Genomic DNA, 22,004 nt, shown 5'->3' with positions numbered 1-22,004 from the left:
CGAGATTTTGACGTAATACTCGTAGGGACGTTTTGTCCGCGTATGTGCAGTCCAGCCTAGCCAGAATTGCATCGAAATTTAGCACAGTATTATGTGACGTGAGAAGCGCTCGCGCGTTACCACAAATTTTGTTTTTAATAATTACCACTGCTTCATAGTGGGCCTCGCTGCCCTTGTATCTCTTGAATACCTCGTACGCATCTGATGCGGCCTGCCTCCAAGACACGTATTCATCGTGGCTGCCGCTAAAGGTTGGGAGCGATTTCACAATATCTAACTTGACATCACACTTTATGCTGGGGTCCGGCGTTACCCTTTCATAAACTTCTACTTGGGGTGCCTGCACAGTTAACGAGCTGACCTGGTTTCTAACTGATTCAATTTCTGCCCGCCAGCGCTGCTCCTGTGCGGTTAGCGCGGCGTTGACGGCATTTGTTATGAGCGCTTGGACCATTTCTGCATTCATTTCTGATGAGTCTGGTTGTCTCACTGCGGGGCAAAATCCGATTTCTTCACTATCGTCACTGTCTACTTCTTGCTTCACTTCCCTATATTCCCAATTCATCGGCCGCAAATGGAGCTGAGTGAATTAATTGGCAGTAATATGGGTGGCGAATAAAGGTAAAATTTGCGTTTCGCGCACCGCTTTTAGTTGGCCAACACTTGTAGCTAAGTCAGGGACTGGCGACGATGTACAATATTTTAGAGGAGTCACAACACAGTGGGCGAAGTATAACAAATTTGAGAGAAAATATAATAATAAACCCGCAGAATTTATATGTGTAAAACTTAGCAATCGTTTGCTGGAGTTGCTGCACAGAGAGTGGAGTCACAGAAAATTCGAGAAAACATCACAATAAAAACGCTGAGTTATACATCCCAAGAAAAATTCCAGTTGGGAAATGGTTGGAGCGAAGCACAGGCTTAGCAAACACACAGATATACTGGGCACAAAATTTCTACGTTTCTTTATTTAAAATTAGACACATGCAAATTAAGTAAATTCACAGAATACTCCTGGGGAAAGGTGCGGGGCATAATCGCCACACAAAAATGCAAAGAAATATATATATCGGGATTTTACACTGTACGGAATTTTCACTGGCGAGGTATGCAGAACTCACAGGCACACTTTATTTATTCGTTTATTACAGTATCATGACCTGGTGCTATCTTAGTCGCACAGTCACTTACATTTTATGATCTTCAGGGTAGGTTCGAAGAGTAGTTGGGCGTCAGTTATTAAGTGGAGTGGGAGGTTGGCAATAATATATCCCTCGCCGTTGTCTCCCAGTGTAGGTAGCCGGTTGGCTGTTGCTGGTTGTCCAGTGGGGGGCCGGTTGGCCGTCCTGTTTCTATGATGAAATAGGATGATTACGTTGGAAGGAGACTGTCCTTCAATACCGCTGGCCTAGAGACTCAGCCGGTATATTTTGTAATAAAAAGATTTAACGGCTAAGTGCCGGAGTTTCGTTATATGAGTTTGTGCTCTTTATTAATTGAATATAAAATCGGAACTGAACTTAAGAACTAACAAAAGCTCATGCATGACCGGATGCCCGTGGCAGACCGCTGACCACGCACATTTTGCAGAAGTCATATGATCGCTGCTAGCCAATGGGACAAAGCCACGGCCCATAAGGGCGCAATATGTTGGCTCAGCTCTCGGGCCAATTAGGGTGGACCCAATTTGGGGTGGACCATACATGAGTGGAGTAATAATTATAATATTAAATGCTTAATATTAATAAATTATGGGTAATAAAATGATTAATATTAATAGGAGGAATAAAAATAGGCCTGCTGATGCTAACCTGGGAGTTCGTTGTTAACTTATACAGACACGATCGTCCCTCCAGGCTTGGAGGTGGAGTCTTAGTTGCGGTTAGGTCTACCCTCACGTCAGAGGAAGCATATTTTGATGAGTCCCGTTGCGTAGAATCCATATGCGTAAAGCTGTCATTTTACGATAGCTCTATAAAGTCTTCTTACATTCAGCTGTCTTCTGAAGGCCCAGAATACCTATATCATTTGTCCGCTATTTAATCCGTCTCAAATAAGCTGTCCGATAGGGACCAATTGGTAGTTATTCGTGATTTTAATATACCTGCCACTACGTGGTCCACAGAAGAAAAATCGAATATCCTTCTCTCTATAGCACAACACGACTTTATTGACGGCTTGCTTGACTTATCGTTGCTACAAGTTAATTATATTCGAAACTCTCTTGGTCGATTATTGGATCTATGCCTTGTAACAAGTCCTGAAAGTGACTTTCTGTCCAGAGTAGCACGTCTTACTCAACCTGAAGATCCATACCATCCAACTTTTGAGGTGACAATCGACACAGGTACCGTAATAAAAGACAAATCAGGGAAGTCAACCAAACGAATTAATTGTTTTCGCATGGCAAACATTCTAATGCTATTTAATTTTATATCTGGCTTTAATTGGTTCGATCCTTAGTCCTGCAACAAATGGCGGATGCCAAAAATATTTTTTTTACCGCTGTAGAGACGGTCAATAATAACGCATCTACATTTTCTGAGTTATATTTCAAAACTGATTTTATTTTCTTAGTTCTAGCTCACGTAGCTAACATGAGAATTTTAAAACCTGTGCGTGCGATCATATTACGAGCGCAAGCATTGATTCTCAGGGAATCGATTTACATATATGTATAATTTGGGACAATCTTTAATGAGTATTGTACATTTGAGTTGTCAACCTAAAATCTATAATTTATTAAATGGCATGTTTGTCTAAACAACCGCAATAAAATAATTTTTTAACTTTTGTGTTCCAGTGTACTATCCGTCTATCTTCAACAAAGCCCCTTGGTTTAATAAAGAGGTGACAAACCTAAGAAATCTTAAGTCCAGACTTTATTCAAAATTTTAAGGTACTGAATTTCAGTCTATCTTTCTTAAATATTTAAGTGCTCGGTTAAATTTGACCGTGTCTAATAAAAATGGTGACAAGGACTATTAAAACCGTTGTAAGTTCCAGTTCGCACAGGATTTGAAACCGTTGAATAACTTTGTTAACACTAAGCGCACCTAACCCTTCCCCGTTATTTTTTGAAAATACTACTGTAACATCGGATCAGGCAATAGCCGATCTATTTGCCCAGTTTTTTCAAACAACATATTCTACGTTACCTCATTTTGAACAGCCTTACTCTTACGCGGTATCAAAATCGATTTTAATATTTTGTCTCATTCTAAATAAAAGCTCACTGCTTTACGATTTTCAGCGTGCTAAGCCTGTTTATTCGCCAGGTCACGACGGAATTCCTGGCTGTGCTTAGGTTCTGTGCGGAAGCCCTGTGCAAGCCTCTGCTGAAACTGTTTACCTTATCCTGGAAGGAGTCCAGTGTAAAAAAGGTAACAAATTTGATGCAAGCAATTACAGAAGAATCTCTAAATTGTCGGTTATCCATAAGCTTTTTGAAAATGTTAAAAATAAAGTTGACGCAATCGGTAGGTGGTTTGATCCCATTACTATCATTGATATAGGTGAGGAAACGTACTTCTGATTGAGCTAGTTGACATATGATTATGTTTACGCAAAGGCCGTTTCTTCGAAGTATTCGTGGAGTCAAATAAACTTCTGTTCCGCAAGTCGATAAGAAGCGGAAAATTTGATTAAAAAAATCGGGTTCAATTAGTGCAGTCGGAACGTCAGCGATAATAAAATTCCAAGTGACGCTGGATTGGAGGTCCAAATCAAGCTTTTTAAATAGGATTCCAAATGCATTGATCAAAGTTTGTTTGGCTGCATACAACAACACACTTAAGATTCTGTTTAACTACTGTTCGAGGTAACACAGAAACCACTGAGGCGTAGTCAATAGGAAAACGAATTCTTGATTTTTTATCGTATAATATCCGAAAACTCAATTGGCTTAGCATGGTAATCGCAGGTGATGCGTATGCTGTCGACAGCCGTACTAGTTTAAGAACGTGCTGAATGAGCATGGTTCCCTGCACTTTCTAGCGTTGGAGCCAAATCTTTGATGGTAGTAACAAAGCTCATAATCGGTTTCTGTCCGACCTCTATTGATTCCAGAGTTCCATTATGCGATCTACCAGAATATCAGCTCGATGTTGAGGTCTTGATACTTTTGATTTTGTCTTTCAAGGTATTAAACTGTTGGGTCAAGGCGTGTAACGAATTTACAACGTCTTTGATAGTGCCAACTTGCTCGACTGCGTTTACAGAATTATCGAAAGGATGAGAGTTGTCAGATCCATTTGCTTAAATAGTAGAATGCTTTGAGCATCTTATCGCAAGTTTGTTCAAATCTAATTCCTCCCAAACGGTTAAAGTTGGACGAATAGATTGTGGCTTCTTTTCAAGAAACAGAGTATGTATTAAGTTTTCATTACCCGGCTCTGGAGCAAGCGTCGCATGTTTGTTAAAATCTTGGATGGCTTAAAAGTCGTCTCGCCTCTCCGCAAAAAAAGATTTAGTTTTGATTGTGGTGGTGCGAAAATTTGTCCAGCAGCCGACTTTTCAGAACAAGGAATTTGTTGTCCATCGGATGTCGTATTAGTAGGTCCTGTTTTCGGAAGTCAATTTCTCTGAGGCTAAATAATTTTATTTCTAGCTTTAATTGGTTCGACCTTTACTCCTGCAACAAAATGGCGGATGCCATAAATATTTTTTATACCGTAACCAAATCATTTTGTAAGCATTGTGTTTAGATGTACTATCCGTCTATCTCCAACAAACCTCCTTAGCTTAATAAAGAGTTGACACACTTAACAAATGTAAAGTCCAGACTTTTTTCAAAATTTAAATTTACCGGTTCTCAGTCTATCTTTTCTAAATATTTAAATTTTACCGTGCCTAATGATCTGGGTTACAAGAACTATTTAAACAGTTGTAAGTTCCAGTTCGCACAGGATGCGAAACCGTTTTATAACTAAGCGCACCTTACCCTTCATTGTTATTTTTTGAAAATACTAATGTAACATCAAATCAGGCAATATCCGATCTATTTGCCCAGTTTTCTCTCACGACATATTGCATTGTATATTGCATTGCTTCATTCCGAACAGCCTTACTCTTACTCGGTATCAAACTCGAATTTAATATTTTGTCGCACTCTAAACGAAAGCTCACTTCTTTACGATCTTCAGCGTGTTAAGCCTGTCTATTCGACAGGTCACAGTGGAATTCTTGGCTGTGTGCTTAGATTATGTGCGGAAGCCCTGTGCAAGCCCTTACTGAAGCTGTGTACCTTATCTCTGGGATCTTCACGTTTCCCCCTTATATGGAAAGAGTCCTTTGTGATCCCTGTCGATAAAAACGGTAACAAAATAGATGCAAGTAATTATGGATGCATTTCTAAATAGTCGGCTATTCCTAAGCTTTTTGAAAATGTTATTTCTCTCATTTGCAGAACCTTTGTAGGTCAATTACATCACCTTGTCACTACGGTTTTATGAAAGGCAGATCAACAACCACTAATCTTTTGGAGCTAACTTCCTTCGTAATACAGGGTTTCAAAAATAATATTCAGACAGATGTCATCTACACTGATAATAATTTTTATTTACTAGGTTTCCTGGTTGATCTTTAAAAAAGAATTTTAACTTATTTGAATGGTAGGACGCAATAGTGTGTCCATTTTCTCGTCTGTTAATTGAGCTGCAAAATAATAATCGTATTAATCCTTCCGGGCTTATCAAAGTTTGGAGCAATGTCGCTCAGAACTTAAAGATTTGCCGAAATCAATTGATTATGAAGTGTGGTAACACAAAAGTTGTAAGTTGTTAAGCAAAGTCATTAGGAATTTGTTTCATCAATACATTACCTCATGCTCCACTCGTTCGGATTTCTTTCAATACCTTCGATACACAGTGCCGCACCGTGATCGAAAACTCAGAAAGGTAGTAACTTGACCATAGTAAACTTTTACGGTCACCTTTACGGCGTCGAGAAGGTTGTAACTCTTGTGGCTTGGCGTACCTACAGAAGTGGTGCTGGATTGTTGTTATATAACATTTTTTCAGAGATTTTTTTTCTTTAAGATCGATCTACCTTATCAATATTTCTTCCTACAGTTACAGTGGTTTTAAAATACAGCCGTAACGTAGTCATGTTTGTATCATGGACTATGGATTAAATAGATCGAAAGCTTAGGTCAATTTGAGCAGATTCCCATCGAATTTTGAGATTATGACAACAGGCAATTTAACATTTTCGATAAGGTATTTGATTTTGCGCCTAAGACAACCGATCAGAGCTTATGTTGTTTGTGCTTTGTCGTCCTGCATGATAGATTTGTACTTCTCTTACAATTTTGAATGCTAACAATCTTTTCAAAAATGATCTTCACATAGATGTCATCCACACTGACTTTAGTCCACACATTTGACTCTGTTAATCATTCACTTTTGGTTTGGAAACATGATTTATTAGGTTTCCCTGTTAATATCTAAATGGCAGGACGTTAGGGGTCCTCTTTAAAAATTCTCTTTCTTGTATTCTCCGAGACTTATCCAAAGTCCCACTAGGGAGCCAACTTGGTCCGCTTCTTTTTAACTTTTTTATTAACGCCCTTAATTATCGAATTTAATTGATTATCCGGCTGATTAGTTATGAAGATTAACTTGTTAAGCAAAGTCATTATAAATTGATTTCATCAAAACACAATTACTCTTGCTCTACACGTTCGTGTTAGTTACAGGTTGCTTACCCGGTTAGTTTGAACGTTAAGATAAAAGTGCAAGCGCGAGAGTACAAGACAGGGAGAGAGAGGCGAGCTTAGATGCTTCCGCAGCATCTCTGCATATTTATGTATATAAGGACCCTTATTTAATTGCGTTGCCGTCAAAGTCTGCTGGCTGCGAGACACGACAAATGAGTTGCGTTGAGTTTTTTTTTTGTATTCAAAACTATAACTATTTTCAATCAGTTAACTTAAAAAATCTTAACTTAAAATCTATACAAAATAGGCTTATAACAACAAAATCGTGTGTAAAAAAAAAGATTCGATAAACTCATCATATTATTATTGTCGAATATGTAATTGCAAAGCATAATTACAGAACTTCATCAATTTGGGAGAACATGCCATACTAACGGCTTCAATTAGCTTTCCCATCACAAGAAAAGCTAAAGAAGGTCGTTTAAAATGTCCCCTCCAGGCATCCCGCATCAAGAATCTAAACCGGAAATTATCACATTCGCATTTATCGGATGTATCGACCGTCGTCGACTTCGTCGTTGCTCAAGCGCTCCCATCCCGATTTGTCCAATGTTATAATGCAAACAGGTGAGTCGACTTGTTTCTTGTTCCTTTCTAAACACAACCATTCCCCACTTAAAGCTCCACAAATTTCTTTGATTATGCAGTTGAGGACCTGAATGGTAGCTCTGTCAGCAACTCTTCCTCAACCGACGTTGTGAATCTTGCACCATGGACTGTGCTGCGCTTGTAACTTGTTTCTTTTGGCTTCTGCTTCGTGGTCGGATACGTTTGTATAAACTCTAAAGAAGCACTGTCTACGCTCTTGTTGGGAGTTAAGATACCCCGCAAAGTTTTCCTGCTGTGTGCGGAATATCTATTGGACGAGGAACTCGACTACAGCGTTCTCTCTTAGTTTGATTAGTTTCAAATTTAAATTTGCGTTTCAGTCATGACGTCCTCAAATCAGAGAACCAGACTCTAGAAGGCGAACTTCAACAGCTATCCCTATTCTTTTCCACCACGCCAGGACCTTGTCGTCTTCTTTTGTAGCCGCCTCAACGTGTTGATCTGAACGTTGCAGTCTAAGCCTTGTAGACTTCCTCGTCGGTTCTTGGTCCCGAGCTTCTTTTGCATCGTCCCGTTATTTCCCTTTAATTTCATTGAATAACTGGAAATGTCCGTCCGTACTCACGTCTCAGCGCGAGCTCAAGCCACTGCGATTATCCACCCATTAATACAACAGACTTCACTTGGTATGCCATCCTCGACCAAACTTCATACCCACCATAGCATTTCTTTTGCTCGCATTCTAAAATCAGGAACTAAATCGCCAGGAACAAATACCCCAAAGGTTTTTCAGACAGTGCATTAGACACCACATATAAATGTGCAGGACAACCTGCAGCAACTGGCTGTTTCCCAATCTCTAAGGTGAAATTATTGTAATTCTTCAAATCACTAGGGGAGAGATTTATTGCAGCCGTCGAGCACACGCACTGGGTATCTCGTCTTGCAACCACAAAGGTAAAGCAGGTATATAATGTGATCATCAAGCCGCAAAATAAGCTGAACTACGTTTCTTCAAGGGCGCCCACATACTGGCCAGCCGATCATAAAAAGCTGCGAGACTTAATTGATTTTGCTATTACTAAAAGGATTCCCCGAAATCTAATAACTTTATTGATTTTGCTATCACTAAAAGGATTCCCCGAAATATAATAACTGAGTCACTTCCATATTTATCATCTGATCACTCTTCTGTCTTATTTAAGCTTATTCACCAGCCACAGCTTAAAAGTAGCCACACGCAGTCTTACCAAAACCTTAAAGCTAGGGAAAGAAATTGCCCAACTTCGGTACATTGAAAAACTGTCGCCACTAGTATAAAGCATCCATTATGGAAACCTCGCCGAAATCTTCAGGCACTAGCCGAAACCACTCTATTAGAATCTGGCTAGAAAGAGATGAAGTAAGAGCCAGTGCATCATCTGATGCACTATGGAAAACGATAGAAAAAGTATTCCAGCCGAATCCAGCTAACAACTCATTTATTCTTTTAAAGCTTAAGTCCCCCAGGACAGTAATCTCGGTCCTGTTCCTTACATCTTCCAGATATCTTCGTCAGATATTCCCACCGATTACAGGCTAACGACGTCTACGTTTGCTGATGATACTGCACTCAGTCGTTTCAGATGTCCAGAAAAGGTAACTGCGCAACTAGCACGAAATTGAATGCCTGTATAGAGATGGTTTGCAGATTGGCATTACAATAAATGAAAACAGAAGGAAGCTCATTACGTTAACTCTTAACAAAGAAACCTGTCCGCCCTCAGTCTTCAACAACACACGTATTTAGCAAGCTGATGAGGTAACCTATCTGGTAATCCACTTAGATAGGATGCTCACCTGGCGCAAGCACATAGAATCCAAGAATGCACATTTGAAACTAAGAACAGCTGGCCTCCATTGGCTTATCAATGTCCACTCCGCACTTACCCTGGAATACAAGGTACTCTATAACTCTTATAACTCTGTGCTGAAACCAATTTGAAAAGATGTCTGTGGTGTAACGCCAAAAATTAATGTAAAGTAATGTATAAATTATCCAGAGAGCACAGTCCAAGATCCTGCGAACTATAACTGGGGCTCCGTGGAATCTTCGAAACGAAAACATTCGTAAAAAAAAGTCGCCGATAAGCAAGTGAAAAATATTACGAATCTCGCCGGACATACAAATTTGCACCGAAGCTTATTCGAGTCTGCGGCCTCACCCAACTGCAGTGAAGCGACCAAAAAGCCAAAGCCACGTCCAAAGACGGGCAGAAATAGCTAGAGTGTTCTATAATATCTGATTTAGACATATATATCATATTATTTTCATGTTACTCTACAGTTCCATTCACCACATTTTCACCAGTCAGTATAAATCTCGAGCGCTTAATCACCGCTCAATAAAAACTATTAGTATTATGTATACAAAAATGTATTAACACAATTTACCCTAAATTATCCCTTTTGTGAGTTGTATTTGTAGTTGCTTATATAATGAATCCATTACCTGAAATAAATAATTAATTAAATTCGAAAATAATAATTAAAAATTTAATTTAATTTAACTTAAAATAAATTACCTTGCATTTTCCTTTTTTAACTGGCACTCAATAAAAATCAAATCGCAAATGACTCCGCGAAAAAGAGCGCGTGCCTTTCAGAAAATAAATCCGTTAATCTATTTCGTTCTCTTATTTTAAATTGCCTTTCACTCGGCCCTGTCCCTTTATAATTTATACAATTTAATTTATGCAAATTTATAGTTTTTACGATGCCCATGTGTTCGCCGACTGAGAGCGTCGGCTAAGCAGTCGGCTTATAATGAAATATTTTATTTTTTTCTTCAAATATCATCGCATGCTGTTCACCACGATTATCATTACATTTTCATCGCTTTAAATTATTAGGTTTGAGATCAAGCGCGTGAGATTCAGGAGGAATGGGCATGAGTTAAGTACGAGTATATGGCTTATTGAAAATTCACCTTGGCAAAACGGACAATTTGGTATAGAGTTTGGTTTTAGGTAGTGTTTTGGTGGGTTATTTTTGTGTGTCCTAGTCGAAGTCGTATTATTTTTATTTGGTCGAATCTGGTATAATTTTGGTGAGAACTTTAAAGATATTCCCAGGTGTGTGAGTTAATGGTATAGATTGATTGTTACAATTGACCGCAGTGTTTAATGTTTTCTTTTTGTTTTATCGAAAATTCCTTTTTAAAATGTCTTCTTAAATCTGTGTTGTTTATGTTTTGGGTGAGGATAAGTGGCATATTGCCTGCTAATTTTGCAGCTTGGTCGGCTTATTCGTTTCCTTTTATTCCTGTGTGGCTAGGAATCCACATTATTTTCATTTTGGGAGCGTGTTGTATTAAAAGCTGCTGTTATTTGAGTTTTTGATTGAGTCTATTGCTGATAGGGAGTCGGAACAGAAATTGAATTTTAATATGTTCAATTGGTTCTAGGATAGCGATTGTTTCTGAGATGTGGACGGATGAATATGGGGGCAGTATTTCAAAATGATGGCGAATGTTATTGTGCAGTTCATTTTTGAACTACATAGTCATATTCAATATGAGTGTATGTGGTTTGCAATTTTTTTGTTTGAGTTCGTACAGTTTTCCGTATGTTTCTGGAGCTGTTTCTTGTTTTTTATGGGTTCGGCGTGATGTGTCTATTAGATTTTGGAGGGCCCAAAATGGAGCTCTTCTAGTTTGTAGAGTAGATTAAGTTCTAGGCTAATTTTGATAGTCTGGTCTATAATTGGTAGTGTTTTCTTTTTATATTTTTTAAGCTTGACAATCTTGGGAAGTGGAGTGTTTTTGAAAAAATAAGTTATTGGTATAGTTTGACTGTTTGAAAAGCTCGTTTCACTTCTAAGGAGGGAATGTTTGCTTCGTAGAGTAAGTTGTTCATTGGGGTGGAGCGATAGGCTCCCAGGGCTAGACGGATTGCGGTATTTTTAATTTCTTTCGAAACCATTAGGGAGCGTGGGCGTATAGAAACAGACAAATTCTAATTTGGCTATACGTGTTGCAATTTATTTGGACTGTATAGGCATTTTATTATATTTACTTTATTGTCGAGTTTATGTAGAAGTGAATTTATGTATGTATTCCATTTACATTTGTTTTTTGTTGTTATAATGCGAATTTTTAAGGAAGTAACGGTCGGAATTTGTACGTTAACGGAGCTGCAACTACAGTTATGTTTTTTTACAAATGTGGAGGTGTTGGCATTTGGATAGGGATAGCAATGCCCCTGAGTAGGAGCACCAATTCGTTTAAGAGGTTGTCCATGGAGGTTGTACATAAGAAAGAAATCGTCGGCGTATGCGTTTTTATTACTTTATGAAGGGATATGATGTTAGATAATTTATTGAAAGCTATGGGGAATAGTGATACGGATATGGGTGAACCTTGAGGATTCCATTGAATAGGGGAAATGGGTTCGATGGATTAATCATGATTAGCATGATTAGTTGATTATTTTTGGCCCTGTTTTCCATTCCTGCAGTTGATGGGTTATTAAGTGCACACCTACTCGATCAAATTCTATTGAAAAATCAAGAGTGATGAGGGAGGTGTGATTAGACAGTCCGAAGTCGACTTGCCTTTTTTAAATCCGAATTGGATTTCGTTAAGTAGGTTGTTATGTGTCAGAAACTATCAGAGTCTTTTAGCTATGATTTTATCTACCGTTTTTGCTATACTGCAATTGAGAGAAATGGGTCGGTAAGATGAAGTTTTAGTTTTGTCGGTATTCCGCTTGAGGATTGGGATGATTAGACTTGTTTTGAAAGCTTGTGGTGTTAAATAGGTGGATATTAAATATTTCGTTAAATAGTTTTGTTGTTCTGTTTTTTTGATGTGGGGTAGCTTATTTTGATCATATGATATGAGACTCTGTTAAGTCCTGGAGAAGATCCTTTTAATGTAATGTTGTCTCATTGTTCAGAGGGTTTGAGATGGCATGAATTTGTTTTACTGGCTTTAGTCCGCAGAAGCGTCTTATATTAGCCCTTTTTTTTGTATGAAGGGGTAGTGGGTTGGATGTTTGAGGTGAAAGAGTTGGAAATGTCTTTTTTTCTTTTTTGTATTGATGTATGTTTCGTGAGTTTTGTGGGATGGAAAGGCTTGTGCTATATAGAATAATTATGTTGATTTGGGCGGCTTTTTTTTTACGTTTTGGGGAAAAGGGTATTTCTGGTTTGTTTGTTGAGTGAGAACGTTGTACTGTTCCCAGTTGGCTTCTTTCAGTTTGAAAAAGGGTCTGTTGAATTTTTGTGTACTAGTTGTTGGAAATAGGGCCGAGATAATGGGAAAGTTGTTCCATTGAGGACATTTGAGGACTAACAAAGACATTTTTAATAAATGGGGGCTTACAATTTAACTTAGAGGAGGTGTCGGCGGTTTGGTATAAGTTTTACGGTCTGAGGGTTATATAATTCAGTTATTCGGATTTGTACGGTTTTTAATCGAAGTCTTTGTCCAAGGGTCTTAGATAAAACTGATTTGTCTTTATTATGGCTTCTAAGCTTACGGTCGGTTTCTGGTGGGTCCTTTTCGTTGACCTTATGAATGTGGTCGATTTCTATGTCTTCCTTTTCGCTTTCAATCAGACGTTAGTGTGAAATCGAAGTCCGGGAAGTGGAAGGTTGGCTGTCTAAAACGAGGTCATAGTTCATTAAAGGTCGTTATTGGGGTTTCTTAATTTGTTCCATTTGGGTGTTTGTATTTGTGCTTTTTTAGGCTATTTTTGCGTATGAAGTGGGTTGATGAGTGTGCCGGGTGTAATAAATTTATGTGGCTTCCTTAAAATCCAATCGCTCAATGACTTTACTAGCTGTGCTCTCTTTTTGATTGAGGAAGGCTGGTCATGATTTGTCTACCGAACTGTGGTTGTGCTGGTCGTTGACATCATTTCTGCAGTTAATGCAGAATTTGTTAATTGTTGTCGGATGTGTGTTCAGCAGGGGCAGCTGAAACAAAATTTTGGGCTTCTACAGGTTTTTGGGATGTGTCCAAGTCAGGGGCAATTACGGCATTAAGGTAAGAGGTAAAGGGATGTATGGTCGAACCATAGCACTCACGTGGCGAATTTTTAGGGTCGCTGGAAGGTTTGTGGTATCAAAGATAAACTTTATCAGACGTCCGATGGTTTGTTGGCAGAAAACCTGAGTATCTTCTCCACTTTGATGACTTTTTGGGGAGCCTGTTCCCTTAGTATTTCGAGTTTCACTACGCCTTGGGTTTCTAAGCTCTAAGTTTCCTGTCCATCATATTAATGGGCCTCTTTTGGTTAAAAGATAGCTAGAAGAGTGGCCAGCGCCAGAAGAGTGCACGGATAAAATATTCTAAATAAAATCATTTGCTGTTTTGCTTTTCTTTCCCATTCTTTAATAATAAAATAAACATTGTTCGAGTGTTTACAAAAATATAATTTTTGTAAGACCATTGCTCTAGAATATGCCAAATTTGATTTGGTCTAGTGTTAAGTCGGAAAAAACTATCTATACTTCTTAGATTATCTCTCTTCACCACATCACCTCTTATTGGTAAGTCCTAGTGCAGGCGCCTATGTCAGCTTCGTCCCCCCTATGAACACTCACACATATCTTAGTACGCTTGATTTAATTCCAAGAAGTACTCTATTTGTTAAATAATTTACATTCCTATCAATCCCTTCATCAGCCTCTGAGATCATTCTTGATAGTCGAGTGCTTTAAAGGAACATTCAAAGCGGTAAGTACAGATGGCCTGGGAAAGCTACAAACAACGCATAAGACTTGCCCCGCAATGTGTGAGGTGCTTGTGATTACAGCACTGAAATCGGACGTATACAGGGTCACCTAATCCTGGTATAAGGGCTCCAAGGTATAAACGGGACGTGCGAAATCGTGAGTATGCATTGTACTTTCTCCGTCAGACTTACTAAAAATTTGTCACGAGGAAAATGTAGACTCGCAATTCAGACTCCGGATTGGCTCACAATTATTAAGGTAGGGAACCCTACCCTAACGCTTAATAACCCCGGTTATTCTAAGAACCATTGCATTAATAAATAACTTCATATGCCCTCCGCAATATATCTAATTCTCTCCCGAAATGGATCTGGGGACATTATTTCTGAGCGAACTCAAACGGCCAAAGGGGGCGCCACCAAAATCATCAATCCAGTGCTATCTATTGATAAACACCCCAAATCATCGACGCAACATACTACAAGCTCAAGTCTTTTTAAAGACTTACACTTTTTAATAAATATATGTACGATTAAGAAGACTTGTATTAAGGTTATTAAGATTCATATTTTTCCTATATATTAGTTTGGCAAATATCTCCCTTCCGCCTTTTTGTCTTTTGAATTTCGCGGCTATGTACAAAGCGCTACAGAGCTCGTATCTGACAATACTATACATAATTTGAAAGGTCTTGACATAACCTACAAAACGACGCTATGCATGATTAGTTTGGATATTGCGTTCAACAGTTATAGACGTGTAAACATGGAGTTCACTAACGCCGAAATTCGCGCTATTTTAAAGTTTTTCTTCGTTAAAGGCAAATCCGCTAGAGAAACATTCCGTGAGATTAATGGTGTTTTGGGGGACGATTCAGAGCCGATGAAAACGACACCATGGATAAGCCAGCCGGCGGAAGACCTGTGACGACAAATACCGATCAAATCATGGAATACATCGAGTTAGACCGGCATGTGGCATCTAGTGACATCGTCCAGGAGATGGGAGTTAGTCACCAAACCATTTTAAACCATCTGCAGAAGGCTGGATACAAAAAAAAGCTTGATGTTTGGGTGCTGCATGATTTGACGCAAAAAAACCTTCTGGACCGAATCAACGCCTGCGATATGCTGCTGAAACGGAACGAACTCGACCCATTCTTGAAGCGGATGGTGACTGGCGACGAAAAATGGATCACATACGACAATATCAAGCGAAAACGGTCGTGGTCGAAGGCCGGTGAATCGTCCCAAAAAGTGGCCAAGCCGGGATTGACGGCCAGGAAGGTTTTGCAGTGTGTTTGGTGGGATTGGAAGGGAATCATCCACTATGAGCTGCTCCCATATGGCCAGACGCTTTATTCTACCATCTAGTGCGAACAACTGGGCCGCTTGAAGCAGGCGTTCGACCAGAAGCGTCCAGAATTGGCCAACAGGAAGAGTGTAGTGTTCCACCAGGACAACGCCAGACCACACACTTCGTTGATGACTCGTCAGAAGCTACGGGAGCTCGGATGGGAGGTTTTATCGCATCCACCATATAGCCCGGACATAGCGCCAAGTGATTACCACCTGTTCCTGTCCATGGCGAATGCCCTTGGTGGTGTAAAGTTGAACTCAAAAGAGGCTTGTGAAAAGTGGCTGTCCGAGTTCTTCGCAAATAAGGAGGGGGCTTCTACGAGGGAGGTATTATGAAGTTGCCGTCTAGATGGAAACGGACTATCGAACAAAACGGCGTATATTTGAACTAAATCCGATCACTGTAACACTTTTTATAAAGCATTGAATAAAGAGCAAAAAGGCGGAAGGAAGATATTTGCCAACCTATTATTATAATAGGTTGTCCGCTCTGAACGAGCTCTGTAGCGCTTTGTACATAGCCGCGAAATTCAAAAGACAAAAAGGCGGAAGGGAGATATTTGCCAAACTAATATATGTGCACAGTTAGGGAAGACAATTCAACCCAACCCATCGCCGAAAGAGCCACGGCACCACATGATTCCACCCGCCGTTCTTCCTAGCTTAGAAAAAGTGTCAGATCCAAAAAGTTGTTTTGGGTACCGCGTGTGCCGGGAATTCATTGTTAGTTAACCATTACATACCTTTTGGTGCACAACGAGGGGCAAGCCTCTAATAATTACAACGTTCAAAGATATAGATTTTCTAATCGCATTCACATTAATTAAGTGTATTTTCTTAATATTACTATTGCATTTCATAAGGAAAAGCGCGATCCTTAAGAAGGCCTACGACTTTGCTATTCAGCAGCGGATATCAAATCGAGGTTTCTCGATTCTCGAGTCAAGGGTTGACTTACACCAATAGATGAAAATAGCCTTAGCTTCAGCTATCCGGAAATCTTGCTTCGAGCGAACACTAGCTAGCGAACACTAGACTAGAATGGACTAGACGAACACTTATTAGAGAACATTAAAGATTTAACTCTAATAGAATATCCATACTTAATAGTCGCTCGGCTGTTATATTTTTTTTTCGCAAGGCACTACTGATGCTAAGCCCCAAAAATACATCTGATAGCTACGTGAATTGCAAGTTGCCAGCAAATATAATTTCTAAAGTATCTTTTGACTGCTCTCACTTGTCAATTAGAAAGCTGTACGAAGTTATTCTGCATCAACTCTAGTTATAGCCGATTTTATATAGTTGCCATAAAATGTCAAATTCAGGAAAAATTCAAAAAAAGAAAATAGCAGTAAAAGTTAACATAGTTAACATGGTTAACAGAGAACTTTTGTTTTTATTCTTGTAATGCTCCGATTAACAGAAAAGATAAGAAAGTAGTGCTTGGAAACTGTTCGCTATTTCGTGCAAAACACTTGCTCTAGCTTAGTTAGAAAAACTCTATTAAGGCCAACATACGGGAACCTGTCGCAAATCTCATGGATCGGAACGTGGAGGAAGTCTTTCAGTTCATCCTCAATATATTCATTGGTTACGCAAGCATACATACATATGTACATAAGGAGTTATACGCGTTCATAGCTAAGTAGCTATTCTTCCCGCTTAAACCTAATATTGAGGCGCTGTTCTGCCAGTTTATAGTTGTTGCTGTTGCCATGGCTGCTAAAAATTCTGAAAACGTTACTGCAAATCAGCTTTTATTTAAGAATAACACAATTATGGTCTACGGCACCCCAGCTTTGCAATTTGTATATCGTTCCTTATTAACGTAAATATGCAGAGAAGCTGCCGGAACGATCCCTGCATCTAGAACGATCCCAATCCTTTTGGTGACTCCGAAATGAAGTCCTGAATTAATCGGGAAAGCATCCGGGATTCTCCACATTAATGTTTTCAACCATGCGACACTTTGATGGATTAGCATTAGAGAGCATTCAGGATCATAAGAGAAGTACGAACTATCATGCAGGAGGTCATAGAACAATCAACTAGACATGCCACATAGCATACTATAGGCCCTGATCGGGTAGATATTCAAATTCTCTTAGGCGCAAAATAAAATACCTCACGAATCAAAAATGTTAGGTTGGTCATAGTCAGATTCCCAACATTCGAAGGGGGTCTGCTGAAATGAACCCAATGTTTCGTCTGACATGGCTGCTCCACCCAATAAGGAAGCCCATGGACATTAGCCCTATAATTGGCCACCTACAAAATTGTGACAGAAGCAAATACTGGAACTTAGTCGAAGAGTCTTGCTTGTAAAATCTCCGTAAGGAATAGTAAAGCCATCACTTGCCTCGCTTTCACCCTTCATTGACCATGTTGGACTTCATCGAATAGATAGTCGGCTGAAGATCTCTCAAATTTATTTATTTATTTATTGCCGACCTCAGCTGTGCGATAATTTTTTGATATCTTTGCAAAAAAGCTGCGGGAGCATCTAAGCTCGTCTCCCACGGTTTCTCTATACTCTGGCGCTTATCCTTTTGGCTTATCGTTCTGCTATTCGCTCATTACACATTCGCTTTCGTAACCCATGACAAACTGCGGTACATATATTAAAAAGCACATACTTTTCAACCATATTATGCTTATATTTAAAAAAAATAAGAAATGGTAGTAAAAACATCTTTCACTAGATACATGTTTAAAAAAAAGTTATCTATTTAACATTTTAATATAAAAAAGATACTTAAGTTATTATTTCTGAAGTTCTTAAATGCTTAATATTAAACAATGTATGTCCGCTGTGAAAAGTTAAAAGAGCAACCAGTCCTAGTTTTCAAAAATTCATAACCATTTATCGACAGACTGATAAAGCCATGAATTTTGACAATGTATGTAATGCAATGTAAAGTATTAGTTCAGCTAGTTCTGGCTAGCTCTGAAGTGTACAAAAAAATAATAATATCGATTTATTGCATTTAATTTGACCGCCAATAAAATCTTTTGGAACCAATAGTCTTGCAGCAAAATTATATGCCTAATGTTAGTTTTAATCAATTGCGTTAAAAAAGACCTGATGGTGATTAGAATGATCAATGTGTTCTGACAGAGCTGGAAATATCGGCGGCGGTATGTATTGATCTGCATTGATGTTTTCCATAGCTTGGGTGGATATTATTTTTTATATTCTACATTTGATATGGAATCACGTACAACATTGCATTTCGATGTATCGAACAAGATGTTATTTTTAAAAGCATCGAGACTTCGTAAGATTCGTTGATTTTCTGGCTCAACGGTCATATTGATTCGGTATTTCACATTTGGGTTAAACTTCAAATATTTGTTGCTTTATGTAAAGCTATTTTATATAAAGATGATATTAATCTTTATGAACATAATTTAGAAGCATTGGCTTGATAATCTAATAATATTTAAACAACTTTCTAAATAAGTAACTTAGTGACAATGAGTTTGTATCAAGAGTGGTTTAACGGAAATATATTCATATACATCTGTATCAAAATAATGAGAGTAATCGTTACTGTTTTCTATTTGTAATTAACTTTTATGGTCCTTGCTTTTGGAAACTACTTTTGATGTGATTTATTTATTCAAATTCAGAGAAATAAAAAAAAGTGTCTCTATCTCATCGTTTCTCAGAACGTTTCTATGTTACCGTCGGCATCTTGACGCGTTTTTAAAATGTATGGGCTTAATGTTAAACTTATTGTCATCGGCGAGTTTATATGACTAATTAATATTTTCGTATTTAGTTCAGTTTCCAAATGGGTTGTTTGAAGTTATTCTCTACGCCGAGAAAGGTATTAACAAATAATTACTTACAAAGTTATGTATATTTGAAAATTTGATAACTTTTTAGGTAATGAAGTATGAAGACTTTATAAAACGCATTCGAAAAAGCCTGTACTATGGTTTTGGAACACCAGACACAGACATGTCTGTCTCTTTACCCTTTGCGGAGTACGCGGCAGATTTGTTTTCGGAGACGCACCGCGGCCATTCCTTACATCGGCTTAGTTGCATATCTGCTGCACAAGTGCATGCCACGCCTTGCTCTTTAATTATGGCGTTGATATACCTAGATCGCTTAAGTGTCATCGACTCGGGCTATAGCTGCAGAATCACCCCACAGGAGCTGTTTGTTGTGTCACTAGTAAGTCCTCATCAAACTTCTTATCGACTTGCAAACTAATACAAACGTCGAATATATTTTATATTATATTATTATATCCGTTACTCGTAGAGTAAAAGGGTATACTAGATTCGTTGAAAAGTATGTAACACGCAATAGGAACGCAATATAAGATATATATATTCTTGATCAGTATCAATAGCCGAGTCGATCTGGCCATGTCCGTCCGTAAAAACGCCTCGATCTCAGGAACTACAAAATATAGTATGTTGAGATTAAGCATGCAGATAGACGCAGTGCAAGTTTGCTTCTAAATGTTGTAACGCCCAGTCCTACACCCACAAACCGCACAAAACTGTAACGGCTACACTTTTGTAAAATGTGATATTTTTCAGTTTTTTATATATATTGTAAAATTCTGTAGATTTGCCAAAAAAAACTTTTTGCCTCGCCCACAGACTGCCCAATAATGTCAAGTCCACACTTTTGAAAAATGTGATATTTTTTCACTTTTATGTACATACATATTTTGTAAATTTCAATAATACTTTTTGCCACGCCCACAAATCGCAAAAAACTCTCACGCCCACACTTTTAAAAAAATTGTAAGTTTATATTTAATTTCATTATTTTTTCCCCAATTTCTACCGATATTTCAGAAAATTTTGAAATTTCTCGGTAGCACTTCTACTAGCTGAGTGAGTAACGGGTATCTGATAGTCGGGGAACTCGACTAGAGCATTCTATCTTGTTTTGATTTAGCCTTGGTGAGTTGCATAGAAAATCACTGATTATTTTATTATAAGAATGTTTAAGGAACAGTTAGATAAATAAATGGCTGAAAACTGGCTTGGACTTAAGCAGAAATATTTAATTGTAGAATTTGACTGCGGTATTCACTGTGTCAGCACATCCACCTTTGCTTGACTATTATCCCTTGATACATACTATGTTTCGTCCATAATTAGTGTGTTTGGTTATAATATTTAAAATCTTTACAGATGATTTCCACAAAATTCTATGCGGGCCATGACGAACGGTTCTATCTTGAAGACTGGGCCAGTGAAGCTAGTATGACGGAAGATAGGCTTAAGATAATCGAGCTCGAGTTTCTTTCCGCCATGGTAAACTTTAAAAAGGTTAAAACTTCAAAAATAAAAAAAGTTTCTTCTAGGGTTGGAATATATACATATCCAATGAGCTCTTCTTCGATAAGTTAAAAAATGTTGAACGTACTTTGGCTGAGCAGCAGGGACTTCGTAGAGGGTGGCTCACATACAGTGAACTGGTGCAGTTGCTGCCTAGCCTTGAATGGACGAAATTTCTCGTTAACAGTCTATCAGTACTAGCGATAAGTTATGCAGCAAGCATAATAACGTTAGCCGGAGCTTTTTTTATTGCCAGCCAGGTTCCTGGCACATTATGGCATCGGGAAGTGGAAACTCTTTCAAAATTCACCAAAATGACAAGTAGCAGCCAGACATCTGTTCCGAATGCACTAGAGCCCACTCCTTTTATTAATATCGACGTATCTTTACTTTTATGTGAAACGAGTAACGTTAAAGTTGAATTGAGGAATGTTGAGGAGCCAAGCTGCGCAAAGGCAAGACTGAATAAAATTGAATATAAGTACCCGCGCCATCAACCCGTACGTACGCTGTCATTTATAGGCACTTCTCCAAAACTTGATATATTGTATGACCAAGATGGAGCAGGGAATTGGCTTAATATTAAATCGCCTTACAGCGACTACAAAAACAATCGAAATCTTTCCAAGGTTCGAACCCTGCAACTGGAAAAGCACAACGCTGAAAATGTTTCCGTTATTTGGCATATGAACACCGAAGCAATGCAGTAATTGTTTTTTGCCGCAAAAGTCAAGGAGGTGCTCGATACTGAACTAAAATAATTAACAGAGCTTGCAATACGAACTGCTTTCATTTCTTCACAAAAGAAATGTTCGTTAGTTGAATCAACACACTTAAATGTTGAATTACTGCACAAAGAAAAAAATTTTGAATTTTTCGGTCTTAAAAACAATATCACATTTTGTATATGTACGGGTGGATACTTTTGAAAAACGTCCTGTTGTTAAACTAAAATGAATAAAATAAGTTCGATTATTTTACATTATATTGAATTAAAAAAATTTTAAGAAAAAACATCGAGTAAAATTATTAAAATAAAGTGTATTTTTCTTAATAAAACAAATCGTAGGAACAAATATAGGCAAAAAATAGTTTCTATAGTTTTCGTGTACGTCTATATGAAATTCGGTCTACATAAATTATAAAATTTCGGTGTCGATTTACTTGCGAGGCCCTACACCATACACCTACAGCTGCTGATCCACTGTTTAGTGCAGATGGCCCAATATCACGTGAGGCAAGAACTGCAACGTCGAGCTGGGAACGCTATTGGATAGCGTAGCTGAAAACGCTGTTGGGCAACATCCGCTGGTTACGCTGACCTTGCATCCGTCGTG

General features: G+C 38.4%; 1 protein-coding gene across 1 annotated transcript; it reads left to right on the top strand.

The window, feature by feature from the left end:
- Window positions 1-19,028: 19,028 nt before the first annotated feature.
- On the top strand, window positions 19,029-21,680 carry LOC6541615 (protein CNPPD1). The gene is made up of 4 exons (XM_001970897.3): window positions 19,029-19,187; window positions 19,247-19,540; window positions 20,521-20,643; window positions 20,694-21,680. Exons 1-4 carry the CDS (start codon window positions 19,152-19,154, stop codon window positions 21,375-21,377), a joined length of 1,137 nt encoding a protein of 378 aa, XP_001970933.1. The 5' UTR covers window positions 19,029-19,151; the 3' UTR covers window positions 21,378-21,680.
- Window positions 21,681-22,004: the final 324 nt, after the last annotated feature.

This window comes from Drosophila erecta, unplaced genomic scaffold (genome assembly GCF_003286155.1).
Source record: "Drosophila erecta strain 14021-0224.00,06,07 unplaced genomic scaffold, DereRS2 tig00000219-arrow-pilon, whole genome shotgun sequence".
Taxonomy (NCBI): Eukaryota; Metazoa; Arthropoda; class Insecta; order Diptera; family Drosophilidae; genus Drosophila; species Drosophila erecta.
Note: the sequence above shows the minus strand (reverse complement) of the source record. Positions and strands in the feature narration are given on the sequence as shown.

Bases quoted from the DNA above. Each gene is read 5' to 3' on its own strand.
- LOC6541615 (XM_001970897.3), top strand. From the start codon at position 19,152: ATGGGTTGTTTGAAGTTATTCTCTACGCCGAGAAAG. The intron at 19,188-19,246 runs GTATTAACAAAT...ATAACTTTTTAG, and splicing joins TATTCTCTACGCCGAGAAAG to GTAATGAAGTATGAAGACTT. The intron at 19,541-20,520 runs GTAAGTCCTCAT...AAATCTTTACAG, and splicing joins AGCTGTTTGTTGTGTCACTA to ATGATTTCCACAAAATTCTA.